At 35.9% G+C, this 18,119-nt stretch overlaps 1 protein-coding gene across 3 annotated transcripts; it reads left to right on the forward strand.

The window, feature by feature from the left end:
- The first annotated feature begins 739 nt into the window (after nucleotides 1-739).
- osbpl2b (oxysterol binding protein-like 2b) lies at nucleotides 740-16,207 on the forward strand. Of its 3 annotated transcripts, none has more exons than XM_041256550.1 (14): nucleotides 740-841; nucleotides 5,561-5,718; nucleotides 7,863-8,001; nucleotides 8,099-8,174; nucleotides 8,268-8,402; nucleotides 8,845-8,942; nucleotides 9,554-9,736; nucleotides 10,716-10,823; nucleotides 10,915-11,004; nucleotides 11,430-11,553; nucleotides 11,831-11,959; nucleotides 12,952-13,075; nucleotides 13,469-13,559; nucleotides 13,665-16,207. In XM_041256550.1, exons 2-14 carry the CDS (start codon nucleotides 5,682-5,684, stop codon nucleotides 13,765-13,767), a joined length of 1,437 nt encoding a protein of 478 aa, XP_041112484.1. In that variant the 5' UTR covers nucleotides 740-841; nucleotides 5,561-5,681; the 3' UTR covers nucleotides 13,768-16,207. The 3 variants fall into 3 exon arrangements, with proteins under 3 accessions (XP_041112484.1, XP_041112485.1, XP_041112486.1); XM_041256551.1 differs by lacking the exon at nucleotides 740-841 and adding an exon at nucleotides 3,656-3,909; XM_041256552.1 differs by lacking the exon at nucleotides 740-841 and adding an exon at nucleotides 4,873-4,901.
- The last annotated feature ends 1,912 nt before the right edge of the window (nucleotides 16,208-18,119 follow it).

Consider the following 18,119-nt stretch of genomic DNA (forward strand, 5'->3'; position numbering starts at 1 on the left):
TATATGCCATTTTATCTGATGTCCACAAAATATCTTTCAGTTTTCTTTAGTACGACTAAATCTGTTAATATTGGGAGGGAAAAATCCGTTTACGATCATCTCAAAATTCAAATCAAAACATCTTTGTCAGGGTCATCGTTCAATTCAGCATAGCACTCTACTAAATGCCCCTCACATATAAATCAGCAACGCGAAATTAGGCACGTTTGCATTAAAAAAAGCAATTGCTGTATCAAAGTTTACTAACTACTACCGATGTAATTGTTAATCACGATTTACGCATTTACGTTTTTTCTAAAGTGACGTCCAAATACAGCGGTAACGCCATGGCTGGGTGCGTGCCAATGGGTATGCAATACACAAAAGCAGTATAATTTTAACATACTTGTTAAAATCTCATATAAACACGTTATATGTTTTACACCTATAAACTCCAATGCATTTTAATATGTGTGTCAATTATCATGGCCTTTGCAGAATGTGAATTGAAAAGACCGAATGAGTGAATTCCAAGGTTTGCTGTACAAAGGAAATCACAGACGCTTCTCCCGCAGCACTAACAGCCCTGGGCTGCCTCTGGCTCCTCTATTCGCTCTTCTGAGGGCATGTTCCCACATTAGAACGCAATGTTGTCCTTCAGAGCAATTCCCTCCCTCGGCTCCAGCTAATTTGTTTACCATCACGTCAGGCGTCCTCATCCTGACACGCAATAGGCGGGCAGGGCTGTCAATGAGTCCGCCCTTGTAACCACTTCCGCCTCTGTGTCAGTAGGTTGTGATTGTGTCTGTTAGTCTCGCAGAACGAAGTGTTATTAACAGTTCCTGACGGCGAGATATTACAGGTAAACGCATGGACATTTCACTTGCGTTGTATTTTATTTTTTTTATGGTTACTCAAGTTTTTTTTTTTTTTTTTTTTTTTTTTTTTTTTTTGTAGTTTGCAATGTCGTCTGAGGCCTAATACCAATCATACTACCACTGTGATATCTTTTATCGATATAAACGAGCACAATGTAAGGTCCGTAAGTGTCATAATATGTCGAAAGTGAAACGGCAGAGTAAACTCATCAGTCTGCTGTCCTGTTTATTAGTAATTTAACTCGTAGCGTGTGTGTGTGTGTGTGTCAGGCGATCTACTGGGTAGTTTGATTTCAATAAAGTTTAACTCTTAGTTTCTTAAATTCAGAAAGCAGGATATGTAGTATGTTTATTAAACACGACCAGTGTGTAGTTTTGACATCTTGGGGGTCAATCCAACTGATCTAAACGGCTGCATTAAATTTTGTTTCGAAAAAAGCTCAAAGGTTAATGACAGCTGTATTTTCTGCGCTGTTTAGATAAGGTCATTTGCTGATTATCTTTTGAGCGTCCTCAATTTGCATAAATTCAATCTACAAAATCAGTTTGCTCCATTTTCTTGACTGTCTTGCTAGCGGCAGTCAGCATCTTTCTTATTTTAGTGTCTTTAGTGTCCCCAACGCTATGTGTTTTTACCTTCAGTTTTAAAGGAACTCATTTATATAATGAGAAAAGGCTATAATACTGAAATTCACAGGTGGTCCCAAACTCTTGCACATTACATGTGTATATAACAATTGTCTGCTTGAGATAGTTTCTTATAGTTTTTCCTATTACCGTACTACTGTTAGTAGTCTTAGCTTAAAACAGTCTTTATTGTGATCTCACCATTGATTGAATTTCTAAACAAATAGACCTATGCTTTTAAGGTAGTGGTCTTAATTCCAGTGCTGGGTTGGGTTATCTTTTATGTTCATAGTATGCCAACACAATGGACAGTTCAAAATATTCTCAAAGCATTTTTAATTATTATTTTTTTGAATCTGTGCAGTTCCTCAGATGAGAAATTCCAGGTGGTAGAAATTGTGGTCAAACTATGAATCTGGAGTCCCAACTGGAGTAGAACCTTAATATACCAGTTACATTTTTGGACAATAATTGTATTACATATGTACTTGCGTTATATAAATGTATGTATATTGTTAGTTAGAATATATGAAAAACATGTCAATGACCAAACTGTAGACACCTCCCAGGCAATGTTATACGGAATTTGTGTCAGAGGTAGGTAAATAGCGTGGCTGTATACTGTCTTGAATAATTAATGATCTCAGTGATATACAGTATATGCAAAATGTGAACTTTTAGTGGCATGAATAACTAGATCACCTTTGCCATAAAGATGAGAGTTATAGAGCTGAACATCACTGCCTGTAGTTGTCTGAGGCATCATTGTTAAATCCTCTATATCTTGCTGTGAATGCCAAGCATGTGGACAAGCTGTTGCAGGGCCCAGATTCTTTGGAAAGAGTAAACTGATCAAATTGACTTAATGATGCCCATGTTTTAGAGAAGTTCATTCTTATTGTTTTCAAGTATTGACTGTCATTGTCTCAGGTTAAACGCTGCTTTGAAAAAATGTATGTAGCAATTCAGAAGTCAACATGGAGTTAAAAGCTTAAAGAATTGTTAATGCTGCATTGTTTGAACTCTTGGTTTCATAAATTCTGTAGAGAATAAACCATCCTTATAATTTTGTGAATAAAGGCAGTTGATGGGAGTCGTCCTGTATTGTTTCTGGGGAATTTGTACATCCATCCCCTAATATTTTTTTTTTATAAGATGTGCCCAACCTGTCACACATCTACCTGATGACATTTTGAAGTGGTAAAATGGCCAGAGGAGATTCATACTGTCCTGTAGGGCTGGTTTGGGATTTATTTGTATTTTTGTAGAAATTGATGCCCAACCTTTGGTATGTGGACCTTTGTACTGAATAGTGTGATGTTACAGGATCTTTACTCTTTTTATTAGTTCACAACTGTGACTGGTACCAAGCGCTAAGCTTGTCTGATCTGTCTCTGACCCACACACTTTCTTTGTGGATTGGTTAGCCCTTCTTTTAAAGCTTCAAAAATAGCTACTTTTCAGTTTTGTTCAATACAGCATTGTTAAGAAACAACATAAAAAAAGCTAATTGAAATACAACATGTGCCACTTTTTCTTTTATAAAAGGTAATTAAATGCACAAAGCATCTGTCTCTTTTTCTATGGTTTCAATGGTGCAGCAGTGGGTTTATTTATTATCATGACAATACTGCGAATTATTCTTAGATCGCATGTCATTTGCTTTTTTTCTGTTCTGTTAAAGGTGCTTGGTAATACAATGCATGTTCACATAATTTTAGCAGATAACACTTAACCACCAAACTTGCTATCTATACTGAACATATTGAGTACATATGTATATGGGTGACTTATTGTTAAACACCATTAACATTGGCTTCATTCTCAGATAATGCGTCAGGGCTTATCAATAGAGGTTCATATTTCCTCACATGCCAAGCCATGCTTGCCTGTTGCTTAGGTTCATGAATGTGTTATCAGGGCTTTCTGCTGCCTGCTGTCAGGTGGGATTCTTTTCAATGAATTGTTCACGTGGAAGCTCACAGAAACTTGCTGGACGCTAGCTGTAATGTGAGTACCAGGGCCCTAATTCTGCTTTGTGTTTTGGGACAGAAAGAAAGCCTCCTCGTTTTACTGTAAGTGTAAATGCACTACAGGTAACTCCTGCATGCTGCTATGTACTCTAGGCTACGAGAGTGTGTATGTTGTTTTAGGGTAAGACCCAATATTTACTGTATGGTTTCGTAGATATCTGTAATGGTTCAGGGTGGGTGCAGCTGTTATTGTCAAGAAAGCTCTGCTGTAAAGGTGACTCAGCTAGTCAAACAAGATTCCATTTAAATTCACCTGCTGGTGTGTTTGTTCAAACTGAAATGTAGTTTTGTTTGAATGACACATCTCTTGGTTAAATCTGTACCTAAGTTTCTCTTGCAGTCTTTCTGTTAAATATGGGGTGGGGGGAGTACTGTAGTGTGTGAAGTCTTTGGTAAGTCATTGTTTGTTTGTTTATTTATTTATTTATTATTTTACCTTATTTTTAAAATAAATGCTTATTTTGTATTTGTAGTCATCTTTATTCCTACAAGTCATAGTTTATTTTATGTTATAAATAAGGTTGTTTGCAGTTCAGTAACCCATATCATCCAAGTTGTGATAGCATAGATCTATTTTTCTTGTGGCTGGTTGCATCTAATCTGTCTGCATGATTATGAACACTTCTTCTAAAGTTTGCTTTGTAAATGACTGATTTATTCATCCACCAGCACCAGCCACCTCTTCCTTGCATTCTCACAGTGCTAATGAATAACATCATGTGCTGTGGTTGGTCTATCCTTTTGGGTAGTGAACAAAAAACTATTGTGTAGATCAGTGAAGTATATAATACAGCAAATCATCTAACCTTCCATTTCAAACAGCCGTTACTGGAACAACCCCCAATGCAATGGTTTATCTGCACTGGGCAAAAATGTGCCTTTTTTCTTTCGACCTTCAGTATTAAGTCATTACTGGATTGCTGGATATTGTAGTCTTTTGTGTAGCTTCCTGGATTTGTTAAATCTGCATAATCAGTTATTATTATTACATTATTATACCTTTATTACAAATTTTATTAAGTGGGAATTACGCAACATTGGGAATTATAAAAAGAACAGCGCTGTCGTTTTTTTAATCAAACTGAATGTTATGCAAAACATATCACTGGGCATGATTCAGCGTTTTCTGTGTAAAGTATTGCTAAATACAAAGTGTTGTTTAATTGAGGGTGAGTGTTCAAGGAGACATAAGGCTCTGCATTGTAAGTTCTGTATAGCGCTGTACTGTAAGGTGCTGTACGCAGGTTTTGCTCTCTACTGTGTGTTTGTATGTGACCATTTTGAAAAATGTTAGTTTTCATTTATTGCAGGGCTTCTCAAACTCGGTCCTGGGGACCCCCTGTGGCTGCTGGTTTTCGTTCCAGCTGATCTCTCAATTACTTAAGTAGACCCTTAATTGATTACAAAAGTACAAAAAGATTTAGAAGTGAGTAGTTTTTCGAGATTTACGATTATACTGTATTTACAATATAATCGTAAATCTCGAAAAACTACTCACTTTAAATCTTTTGTAGTCATTTTTGTATTACTTTAGTATAAATACATGTTAATTTGGATTCATATGTTGTTTTTCTCTGACTTTATGTGAACGAAAAGACACACATTTGCCCGTTTTCCCATTGGAAATAGTGATATTTTGAAATATCACTGTCCTGGCCACAAAAGCAAAGTTTGTGGGGAATAATAGCCATTTTCTATACTTTTGAGGCATAAGCAATTAGGAAATAACACTTACTACCCAGGAACAAAAATTGTGTTACATAGTGTAATCAGAACAATGCTGCTATACTGAAATGTAGAAACATCATCATCAGAATTCTGTTATAAATGTGGAAAACATTTACAGCTGCTTATGTGTTTTTATGGTTATTACTGATTTTTGATAACATTACAAACACAAAACCTAGACTAGGCAAGGACCTTGTAGCATGGTATAGATTTACAATCAGTAAAGATATTGTACATGGACTTATTACATGTCTTTAAACATGAACGTGATTTTAATTTTTAATTTCTCTTTTTTTTTAATTTTTTTTTTTTAAGATCCACTTCCTAGATTAAGAAAGCGAGGAATCTGCAGTACAATAAATATTTCCTCCACTCATAAGGACAATGTACTGAAGGCACATTACAAACAAAAGGGTACATCGTTCCACATTAGAAAATGAACAATGAAGATGAGTTCTATGATGCTGTTACAGGTAAGACTAAATCATTAACATCTTCATTTACTGTAAACAGAGCTACCAGTGTGCTGCCACCTGGGGAATTGTGCAACAAAAAACTGAAACCAATATCTTAACTGAATCTGATGAAACTTTGAGGGTTGATGTGCAGTTCTGACACCTGATTCGCTAAGGTTGATCTTGGTGAACATTTGTCCGGTGTGATTATCTTTGGGCATTTGCTGTGATATATTATTCTGCAATAATAATAGATGTGGTTGTAGGTCATGGTGATCTTGTTTTTACTGACACTTGCAAATGAGTCATTTATGTCCTTGATAAGGATAAGGCTGTTACCAAGCAGCATCCAAAATACCACATGGTGGCCCGTGCAACTTACTTTACACATTTACACTTTGGACTGATGATTCTTGTAGTCACCTGCTGGGGATATAGTGTAGGCAGGTGTGCTCTGCAGTATACTCTACTCCCTTATGTATGTACATGCTTATGCATGTCACTGAAGAGTTCTGCATATACACACTGTAGACTGTAGTTGCAGATATCAAAATACATGATAGAAGTTGTAGCAATTTTTTTTTTTAAATTAGTGCAAACTTTACATTGAGGTAGACATTTTATTAATATGGAAATTGCTATTTTATTTTCACGCAATTCAAACCGGAAAGTTAGGAATGTCTAAAATGAATTATTCATGTAACCACAAAGGTGCAAACATTGCCTGCGTGGTTTTTCCAGATGCTGCTGACGAACCTTGTTGCAAAGGTGTCACACTTGTTCTTCTTGTTTTCATGCACTGTAGGCTAACTACAGTAACTTTAAATAAGTAGCTTGCCTTGCAACCAGATTACTTTTTTTAATTTAGATAATATAGATAAGGGCAACTTAACTGTAAAATGACACGTTGATAAGTAAAATGCAACCTATTTTCTTTTTCTTTTTTTCTTGTTTTAGTTCTAAATGCTGGTAAAGTAAGTTTTCTACTTCTCACTTGCTCCCTGAGGGGATGGGGTTGGGAGGTGGGCTTTTAAATTATCATTCTGAGTTTGGTGATCTTTTCTTTTTTTTTTTTTTTAGAAATTGAAGGAAAAACTCCCAAGAGTAATTTTTTTATTTATTATTTTTTTAAATAAAAATGTAGTCGTCTCCAATTTTTTACCCCGGTTTTCTCCTCATTTTAGTGTGCCCAATTATTATATGTATCTTCGGCACACAGCTCCCCACCCCCTTCCCGACTCCGGGGATGGAGGCTGGAGCACGCGTCCTCCGAAACGTGCTCCTGCCAGTCCATCATTTTTTGCACTGCGGATCCACAGCGAGGCCACCAGACCTATAGCGCCGGAGGATGACACAGATCTGGCGGCTCCACTGCAGAACCACAGGCGTCCTATCAGCCACAGGGGTCGCTGCTGCCCTCCCTACCCGGGTAGCGCTCGGCCAATTGTGCGCCACCCCCTAGGAACTTCCTGTTGCGGTCGGCTGTGACATAGCCTGGACTTTAACCTGAAGAGTAATTTTTTAAATGTAGATATGATTTGTTTGGTTGCATTCCAAGTACAGAAGGTCATTCTTTCAGGGATATTGAAGCTGGGACACTAGGGATTTGATTGTTACCAATATGAAACTCTTTGCTACATGGTCTGATTGTAGTGTGAATCGGCACAGGAGTAGGACTGTATCCAATCTTTAGCCACTATTTTGTCCTTTTGTCAAGGTAGAATATGGCGTGGGAAACTTCCCAAGTAGGTACTTAAAGCAGACTTAAAGGAGGGGAAGTGTTTCCCTCTTTTGGCATGCTTTAGTTTGCTGATCACAAAAATGAGTGTCTAAAGTTTTTTTTTGTAACATACTAGGAAAATGTGTTAATACTTTCCTACCCCCACCCCTTCAAAAAAGAAATAAACAAACTACTTACAAAATATGTACACATATTTTGCATTTATGTATTGATGTATTATAAGCAAAACAATCATTTTGGCTTATGCATTATGCAAAACATGACGTAAGCTGTTGACACAAAGAGTTTTGTTTGGCCATTCCAGCTCATTTGATTGATAGGTTGATGGTAAAGTCGTTCCTTTCAGCAGCTTTATAACATCTACTCTGTGTAGGCTCTGATAAGTCATGAGTTGCTGTTTTTTTTTTTGTGTGTCCTTCAGGCTTGGAGTCTGATGAGTCCTATGAAGGCAGTGCAGAAATTAGCTCTAACGTAACCAATACGATTGTCAGTGACAGCAACAGTGCAAAACAGACAACGAATGGGTCCCAGCCACAGGAGAATGGAATCCGGAAACAAAGGTGCAGTGTGCTCTAATCAAGGTTAAAGGGGTTCGTATTGGTGAGGTTGAAAAGGATATATAAAATATCTGTTGATTTATCTAAACTTGTCTTGCAGAACTACCTTGCCTGCTCCTATGTTTTCTAGAAGTGATTTTAGTGTGTGGAGCATATTGAAGAAATGCATCGGACTGGTAAGTTGTGAGTCCAGTGCATTTACAGAGCAATGCTGAACTATCCTCTAATTACAGAAAAAAATAACTGACTTTTTTTTTCTTGTTGTTTAGGAGCTGTCCAAAATAACGATGCCTATAGTTTTTAATGAGCCGTTGAGCTTTCTGCAGCGAATCTCTGAATACATGGAGCCCACATACCTCATTCACAAAGCTAATTCCCTCGCAGACTCCGTGGAAAGAATGCAGGTGAGTAAGAAGCGTGTGTCACAAAGCCTGCCACCAGGATGCATTCAGGAAGGATTAGCATGCCAGGAAGTGCATTGCATGAACATGATCGAACATGTTCCTTAGATACCGATATCAATGAGTGAAGAGGTTGATCTATAGGGAAGACTTGATTTCATTCAGCCTCTTTGATTAAACTTCATGTAAAGAAATGTCATCTCTAGGTATCCAGTTCACCTGTTTCCATTCTAATATTTTAACCACAAAATACATATACAAGTAGATTCTAATACCTGCATTGAATACTTTCATTAATAATCTTGTCCTTTGAGAATCAATGTCCCTTTCATTTCTTGGCATCTGCCTTCAATAATCAATATACAGCTGTTGAGTTTGAAGAATCATCCTGTCGCAGTGGCGCCTAAACCTGCTTCTGTTGAACACAGGTTGGTTTTTCCTACAGGTTGTAGCTGCGTTTGCTGTTTCTGCTGTTGCCTCTCAGTGGGAGAGAACTGGAAAGCCATTCAATCCCCTATTAGGAGAAACATATGAACTTTCAAGGTAAAAAAAAGGGTGCTATCCGATCCGCTGCTTTTTTTTTGACATGACATGTACATTTTTCGAAGACTACTGGCACCTTGACCATGTCGAGTAACAGTTTCATCCCTCGAGTGATATGTTTTTCCACATATATCTCCAAATGCTTTATTCAAAGCATACATTTTTTCGCCAGTTATGTTTTGTATTTTTCACCCGTCTCCAATTTGGTTAAGCCCAATCATAGTTATCCTATCATTTTTAATATTCTGTTGTGGTTTATTGTAATAGCTCGTATTACTTTGAGGGGAATACCCCAGAAATGTTTATATCAATTCTAACATAACATTGACATGGTTGATTCTCACAGGACTAAAAAGACACAGGAGGTCCCGATGTCCTGTAAAAAAAAAATCAGAGGACCGCTTGACAAAATTAGCTGGGATAAAAACAAATGGAGAATTCACACAGGACTACGTTTCACAGATGTCAGTAAAAGTTCAGAGGCCACCTGTTTGTTTGGTGATTTTTAGTCCTGTGCGAATCAGGCTTAAGTTGCATTGTGGCGTCTTTATAGTAGACATAAAGCTGGTCTTGATTTATACTGAAATCCTTCCTCTTCTCTTTTTTTCTAGGGATGACCAAGGATTTAGGCTTGTGTCTGAGCAGGTCAGCCACCACCCCCCCATTAGTGCATTTTATGCAGAAGGTCTCAATAACGACTTCATTTTCCAAGGGTCTATTTACCCCAAGCTCAAGTTTTGGGGGAAGAGCGTAGAAGCGGAGCCAAGGGGAACAATCACGCTAGAGCTACTCAAGTAAGCTCCCATTTAGTGCTCATCACTTGAAATGCCTTTTGAATTTTATTGTTTATTTTTTATGTGTTATAGTTAGGGCTTCCGATTTTTGGTTTTAACCGATAAAACCAGATAAAACACCCCTGATATAAAAAAATAAATAAATCGGTGGATAGCCAATAAACACTGAAAAACTGTGGAAATGGTTAATCTACTCACGTTGACTTTACTCTTTTCCCATTCTAAAAAATAAAACGTACTACAAAAATAATACTAAATACATTTACCAGTGCTGCTGGGCAATGTCCCGCCTTCCTGACTGATTCGTTCTGAAGACTTTAAACCTGCCCCAACTACAGAGTAACAGCACATTCCTAAATTTCTCCACTTGCAAGATTTAAAACGAGATTACAATCAGGATGGAGGCTTGTTAGCAGGATTTAAAGCTGTATTACAGAATTGTGGCGAAATGTACAAAAATGCCTACACACAAAAACCCCAGAAGAATGTGCCGTGACCATTGGGGATTTCGTTGTGGAAGACAGCAAAGGAAAGAAGGCACAACTTAAGTGTGCAAGTACTGTCGAGTTACTATACGTATTTTAACACGAAAAAAACACTCCAGCATTTTGAAAAGTAACCGAAAACACTAATTTCATCCAGTGTATCAAAAACGAAAGCCTGAAAAAAACGATTTACATAAAACTCGAAAATAGCTCAAAATAAGCACCAAAAAAACCCAATTAATAAAACCTGAAAAACAGAAGCCCAAGTTATAATTATCTACTGTAAAAAAAAAAAAAAAAAAAAAAAAAAAAGCTATCATTACCGCCCAGATATCTGTTTTCATTTTCCTCAGCCCCAAACTTCTTTGCTGTTTACTGAACAGACTCATTTTCTTAGGAATCTGTTTCTCTAGTGTAAATCCATATTCAGCAGCAAAAGGAGTTCACCTGCTGAGAAAGGTGTTTATATAAGTCTATGTACTTTTTTCTTCCAGGCATAATGAAGCCTACACATGGACAAATCCTTCTTGTTGTGTACATAATGTTATTATAGGTAAACTGTGGATCGAACAGTACGGAACGGTTGAGATTATCAATCACAGGTAATGTTGTGTTGTGTGTTATACTACAGTATATAGCAATCTTGACTTCAAACATACTCATAGCAGACTGCCTATGTTCCCTCCTTCACAGTACTGGGGATAAGTGTGTTTTGAACTTCAAACCATGTGGAATGTTTGGGAAAGAACTCCACAGAGTAGAAGGTTATATTCAAGACAAGAAGTAAGTGTGGACATTTTTCTTCTAGAATGGTTTTTCCCCCTATACCCCCCCCCCCCTCCCCAATCTCTTCAAATCCATATTCAAATCTAATTAAAATGTACCATCTTTATTAAAAAAGAGCTTTTTGAAAAAACTCAGCCCTGATAGACATAATTGGTCACATGATCATACTACCCTACACTGACAATTGTCATTTGTCTTGTCACCGCCGGTAGCTTTTTAAAATATTAATTTCAGGTAAGTTAAGATAAATGGCCTGTATTTTTAAACAATTTTTGCTTGACCACATTGCCAATGATGTACCCACTCTAGAAGGATGTATTAGGACCTAGTCTATCTCGAAAACACTGAAAACTATCTCTACTGGGGTTGATGTTCATCACCAGATTTGGTGCTCAGATGTTTAATGTATTTTCTTTAAACAGTAAAAAGAAGCTGTGTGTGATTTATGGCAAATGGACAGAATGCATGTGGAGTGTAGATCCCAGCACATACGACTCCTTCAAAAAGTCTGAAAAAAAATGGGTGGAGCCAAGAAAGCCCAAGCAGGTAAGCCATGTTACGTTCTGTTGAATCGATTGCGTGAAGAGTGTCCATTTCTATAAGGTGTACAAGTTGCCTAAGAACATCTGTTTATAGAAACCTGAGCGACAAAGGAAACACAAACTTTTTGTGTAACATAAGTTTAACTGCTATTTTAAGCTACTTCTATGTAGCAGAAAATGGCATTTTACAGTGCTCTTGTTCTAGACTGTAACAACTGCAGTTTGCTAACTGGCATTATGCGACACACTATCTAACAGCAATTTGGTGTCTTTGTTCTCAGAATGATAATTCAGACAGGTCTGAGAATGATGAGGCTGATGACATGCCTGAAGTTCAGGAAACAGTTCAGGTTGTTCCTGGTAGTAAGCTTCTCTGGAGAGTTGCCTCAAGACCGCCAAACTCCACACAGGTGAGAATACACACATTCATTAAGTTGTGAACATTTCAACAGGGGTGGGAGTGTTCAGTCTATTGACGATTCTCCGTCTTAGTAAAAATATTTTGGGAACTGTGAAAAATGAGTGTGTGTTTGGAATGTGTAATGTAGCAATGGCGGGTGCTGGCGAGTTGAGAGCTGATTTTATAAGCAAAAAGCGAAAAGTTGTTTTCAGCTTCTTGCAATTGACCGTGAAAAATATGCATTTGTAGGTTGTGTAAAAAAACAAACGAACAAAAAACAACTTTTTTGCAGCCAACAACACATTTATAGAACTTTGATATATTTTTAAAGATTGTTTCACTAGTGACTCATTTGAATGCCGTTTGACCTTTGACGTGGCGCAAATACTTCCAAGGTTAGCTCAAAGATATTCTAGTTAATAGAATAGAAATAAATGAAATATCTTTGGTTAGCTGTACCTGAGAAAGTGCAGTGAAAACAAGCAGACATATTTAGCTGGAAACGAGGTATTCTCAGCACAGTAATAAGTTTTTAGTTTTGTTTGAGGCAGCAAGAACATAGCCTAGCCTGTGTTTTTTTTTTTTTTTTGTATTTGGTTGACAGACGCCCGTATGCACGGCACCTTAGCGGTAACAGCTTACTATGATAAGCTAAGAAACAAGCAATTTACAATAAGCTAAGAAACAAGCAATACAGCTTTTTTTTTATATATATAGTTTCTGTTTGCTGTTTTGTAAAATGAAACTGTTTGTGCAATTATTGTGCACAAGTGTGTTTTTTTTTCTGTAGGTTGTATATGCATATTTGCTTTGCATTTGTAGTGTATAGGCTACGTGCAACTACTGTTAAAATATAAACTGCTAAAAATGTTCGCCTCGGCACCATACATTTTCCCTCTTGCCTAGTTTGCTCTACTTCCACCCTTGTTTCAATAAAATGACTCCAAGCATTTGAAACATAGGGTATTGTCAAGTAATGCTATTTGTATGTTTTGCTTTAAGATGTACAATTTCACTAACTTTGCTGTGACTCTGAATGAATTGGATCCAGAATTGATAGGGGTTTTAGCACCAACAGACTGCCGCTTTCGTCCAGATATCAGAGCTATGGAAAATGGAGATATGGGTAAGTCTTCAAAACTGAACTAAAACCTAGTGTTGTAATTTAAAAGTCATTACAGATGTTCTTTTAACATCAACATATAATATAAAGTAACATCAATGGCGTTTAGAACGGATCTCATGTAACATACACATTATAACGATAATAACTTCAAAGCTACATAATGTTGCCCACCAAAAAAAATTAAATGTTTAGGCAGAGCAACAAATGTTTTGGCATCATTATAATGAAGGCACTAGATAAAAACAGTTGTTTCCTTGAATTAGTTTTACCTCCAAAATGCTTTTTTTTTTTTTTTTTACTGTTTCAGACATGATAACCTACAGAAGACCTCTTGTTGAAATGCTTGTTAAACTGCTAGTAAGTTGTTATTTTTTGTGATTGAACTTTTTACAGCTTTGGCCAGCAGAGAGAAAGAACGATTAGAAGAAAAGCAAAGAGGCGCTCGTAAGGAACGCGCCAAAAATGAAGATGAATGGAAGACCAGGTGAGGATATAATGCCAGGACAGCAAAGGAATGTGCATGCTGAAAATCTGCACATCTTTTATTGAACACAGGCTTATTACAGGACATTTCTTTACCCTTTTATAGGTGGTTCCAGTTAAGCACAAACCCACACACTGGGACACCAGACTGGATTTTTACCGGGGAGTACTTTGATAGAAAATATGCTGACTGCCCGGATATTTACTGAGAGAAGAACGAACTTCCATCAGCCTGCCCCATATCATCTCAAATTGGAAATTATGTCAAATTCCTTACAAATGTTTTGGCTTAATGCCATAATTAACAGCTTGTACAAACCCCTTCCAATTGCTGAGACCAAACCAGTAATTTAAATGATGTTAAGCAGTTTGTTAACCAGAAGATTATTCTGAAATACTGTTTTAAAACAAGCTGCAGCATCCAGTGCATTTGTGCATATAAGTTGCTGCTTACAACATCACTTTTGTAGAGTTTAATACTATTTACATATTTAAATGTAGGTTGATATTTAAAAAAAAAAAAAAATAATAATAATAATAGGATTCAAGCCAGACAAAGTTGAGTTGAAAGGATTAATGGAATATATAGTGTGTTCTTAAGTCCCAAAACAGTGATGTACTTTTTTATGTGTGGTCACACATTTAACACACTTGTGACTCAGCTGATTAGGTAAAATGCAGTGTAGATGGTGGCCCGACTCCTCAGCACTGTGCCATACCGGCCCTCGCAGGCTCCTTAATGAACCTCAGAGGTAGGTGCTGCATGTAGTGGTATCAGGACTATTCTGTTGTCAATGTAGTGGCATCCCTTATGAAACGCACTGTAATGTTTCCAGTAAAGCAATGCAAACTGATTCATCCACTTAAGCTTAAAATAATACAGGTACAATATCACCTGCAGGGTGAAATAAAAATGAAACCAATGATCGGTTCAAATATTTTGCCCAATTCTGTAAACTGGCTCTTGGTTTCTGACTCGCCTAGACCGGTGGTTCATTGATTCATTTATTGTTGGAAATATCCGTCACCATACCCTTGAGCATTACTGACAAGCAATATATATATAATATATATATATATATATATATATATATATATAGTGAGGATAAAAAAGCTGGTCATTTTAAAGATGTGTTTTTTCACATGCAAGGTCTCAATTCAGAATGGTTATTGAATGGAATATTTATTAAATTAGCTGACTGAGTCCATAGTCAGTGTGTGTTTAAAGCAAGCAGTCCTGAAGGCCGTGCAGCATTTTTCATTAGAGGAAAATGGAAAAATGAATTATGTAATCCCCTTTGTAACATGTTGACAAAGCAGATATACGGTACTTTCTCAAAAAAGTCAACTACCTTATACGTAAAGCAGCAATACTTCACTAAATCTCACAGATAGTTTACCTCTTCTTGTTTATTATGTCAGACTAAACTAACAAAAGCATATATGTGAATGTTAATTTTTTAAGCTCAAGCAATGATGTATTTGACTGTACAAATGAGGCACTTAAAATGACCAGATCTTGTTTATGTAACCATTGATGCTGTTCTGTTGCCTATGAAGAAGTACAGTTCTGTTGTAAAAATGTCCATACCAACAAGACTAGCAGAAACATGTTGTTCTTTATTTTGAATGGCAAAGACCTTATTTATGTGTATCACATGTAGAACATTTAAGCGACCTGTAGCTAACTTTCAAGCACGCTGTGAAAACCAACTTTCTGCTCAGTTTGCCAGCGATTGGTTTCTATGTGTTACCCATCAGCAATACTTACAAAGAAGCAGCATTTCTACAGGCCTATAGATGTTTGTACATTTAAATATTTAGATGTGACCTTATGATGACATTTTATTTTAATCGGTGATTAAAACCAAAAGCTGCTTATGGGGGGTGGGGGGTGGGTTGGGGTCTAAAGCCATATTGATTAAGTTGACTAGTGGTATTGCCAATACATGAGTTTTGGGGGTAATTTAACTTTACAGCTGGAAATGAGCTTGTATTTATTGCTAAATCAGTAAATACATTACTTGCAAGTCTTGGATAGTTTTTATATATATATATTGCAAGCATAAAAGGACTATGTCATATACTAAGCACACATTTAGTGGTATAAGTCCTTAAAAGTAAGGGTTCAAAGCTTAGTCAAACAGAATTAGATTGTTAACTTTCATTTAGCTTTCAGTAATTCAAATGCAAATAAATATAAACTAACCCTGGCTTATCCACTGAATGTATTTGTTGTAAACGTAATGATTAATTATGTGCTTAACCCTAACCCTGAAAATAGCATTAATTCCTAAAGTGGGTGGCTTGCAGGAATATGTGTTGAATAATTTCTATTAACTACTGTTTAAAATTAAATAAGAAAATAAGGTCTAATTTTAAATGTAAACAACAATCTAAATACAGCCACCCTTTTAACTATGTTAAATTCTGCACCATAAACTTTTTATAAATAAAACTTTAATTTGACATATGTTGCAAGGGGCTAAAGAACAAAATCTGAGTTTGTGTACGAGTAGAAACTACAATAGTCTTCATTAAGAGTAAATGTTGGGTTGTAGTTTTGCAATTGGTAAGGTGTGAACAAAGAATATGTACAGTAGATACTTTTAGAATAATATAGTAATAATAAAATAATGAAAAAACGCATCTCTGATTGCACTATGTAACACAATTTTTGTTCCTGGGTAGTAAGTGTTATTTCCTAATTGCTTATGCCTCAGAAGTATAGAAAATGGCTATTATTCCCCACAAACGTTGCTTTTGTGACCAGGACAGTGATAGTTCAAAATATCACTATTTCCAATGGGAAAACGGGCAAATGTGTGTCTTTTCGTTCACATAAAGTCAGAAATACAAAGATGACTACAAAAGATTTAGAAGTGAGTAGTTTTTCGAGAATTTACAATTATACAGTAAATACAGTATAATTGTAAATCTCAAAACTATATGTATAAATACATGTTAATTTGGATTCATATGTTGTTTTTTTCTGACTTTATGTGAACGAAAAGACACACATTTGCCCTTTTTCCCATTGGAAATAGTGATATTTTGAACTATCACTGTCCTACTGTAAATACAGTATAATTGTAAATCTCGAAAAACTACTCACTTCTAAATCTTTTGTAGTCATCTTTGTATTACTTTAGTATAAATACATGTTAATTTGGATTCATATGTTGTTTTTTTCTGACTTTATGTGAACGAAAAGACATTTATTTTCCCATTGGAAATAGTGATATTTTGAAATATCACTGTCCTGGTCACAAAAGCAAAGTTTGTGGGGAATAATAGCCATTTCCTATACTTTTGAGGCATAAGCAATTAGGAAATAACACTTACTACCCAGGAACAAAATTTTTTATTTTTTTTTTGTTACACAGTGTTGTCAACTATCTTCCATATTCGCAGTTTTGTTGTCAGTGGTTCTTCTCAAAAACACCTTCATGCTCCATAAAGCAATTATAATTTGACTGTAGTGTTGGCTTTTAAAAAAAGCATTTCCAGAATCTATGCAAACGGTCATCAATATGCACTTCACACACAATCTATATTGACAATAGACATACTTTAGTTGGCCTTTTGTGCTTTTTGGCAGCTGGCTGATAGGAAGGTTTACAGTTTATCTTCAGGCTTTATGATTTGATGAATGGGTTGGGTTCATCCAGAAAATGTGTAAACTTTCATTATTAATGTTACAGTAGGACAAATGCTGAAAGGTATTGCAAAAGTACTCCGTTTTCTACACACATTGTATAGAATACATTTAACACTACAGCTAGTTGTATGAATATAATACAATTTTCTGTCTCCTGAAAATGTAAGTTTGGTCATTTGTGAACTATCAATATGGAAATAATGTACCATCATAACAAAAACAAAAAAAAATATTTTTGATGTATACTTGGTTTGTGGAGTGTGTGGAAGAGAATACTTGCCTGTGTATCAGTTAGTATCCCCTTTTTTGGCTGTATTTTATTCTTAGTCTGTTATTTGTTTTGTTTTTTCTCTGTATTGTCTCAACAATTCTGTTTGCCATATCAATGTTGCCTGAAGAAAATAATAAAAATGGCTATTGTGAAATGGATTTATTTTTATAGTATTTAAATTTTTTGAAGCCCATCCTCCTAACTTAAAAAACAAAACAAAACAAAAAAACATGAATTAGAAAGTGTCTGGGTTCTATATGAATATAAGTATGCTGACAGTTTAATGTAAAAACTATTTACTAAGTGAAAATCTTCCTTTTGGAAATAAGTTAATTCTTTTTAAATAAAAAATTATGTTGAACAGCTTTTGTATGTCTGGTTTTGCTTTTTTATGAGTATTGTAATTATTTTTAAAATGTCAAGTTTCCTTTTGAGCCCTTATCCTCTGAAGAGCACAAATAAAACAAGCCACATCCCCGTAAAAGCTTCTACACACCGTAAACCCCTTTTGCATCTTTTCTTTATTCATTTTCAAGAAACTGAATATTTGGCGTACATTTTAGCAATGAAAGACCAACACTACAACTGCTCTATAGTACAATTAGAATATCTTTAATTGAGCTGATGAA

Source organism: Polyodon spathula, chromosome 8 (assembly GCF_017654505.1).
Source record: "Polyodon spathula isolate WHYD16114869_AA chromosome 8, ASM1765450v1, whole genome shotgun sequence".
In the NCBI taxonomy this organism is placed as follows: domain Eukaryota; kingdom Metazoa; phylum Chordata; class Actinopteri; order Acipenseriformes; family Polyodontidae; genus Polyodon; species Polyodon spathula.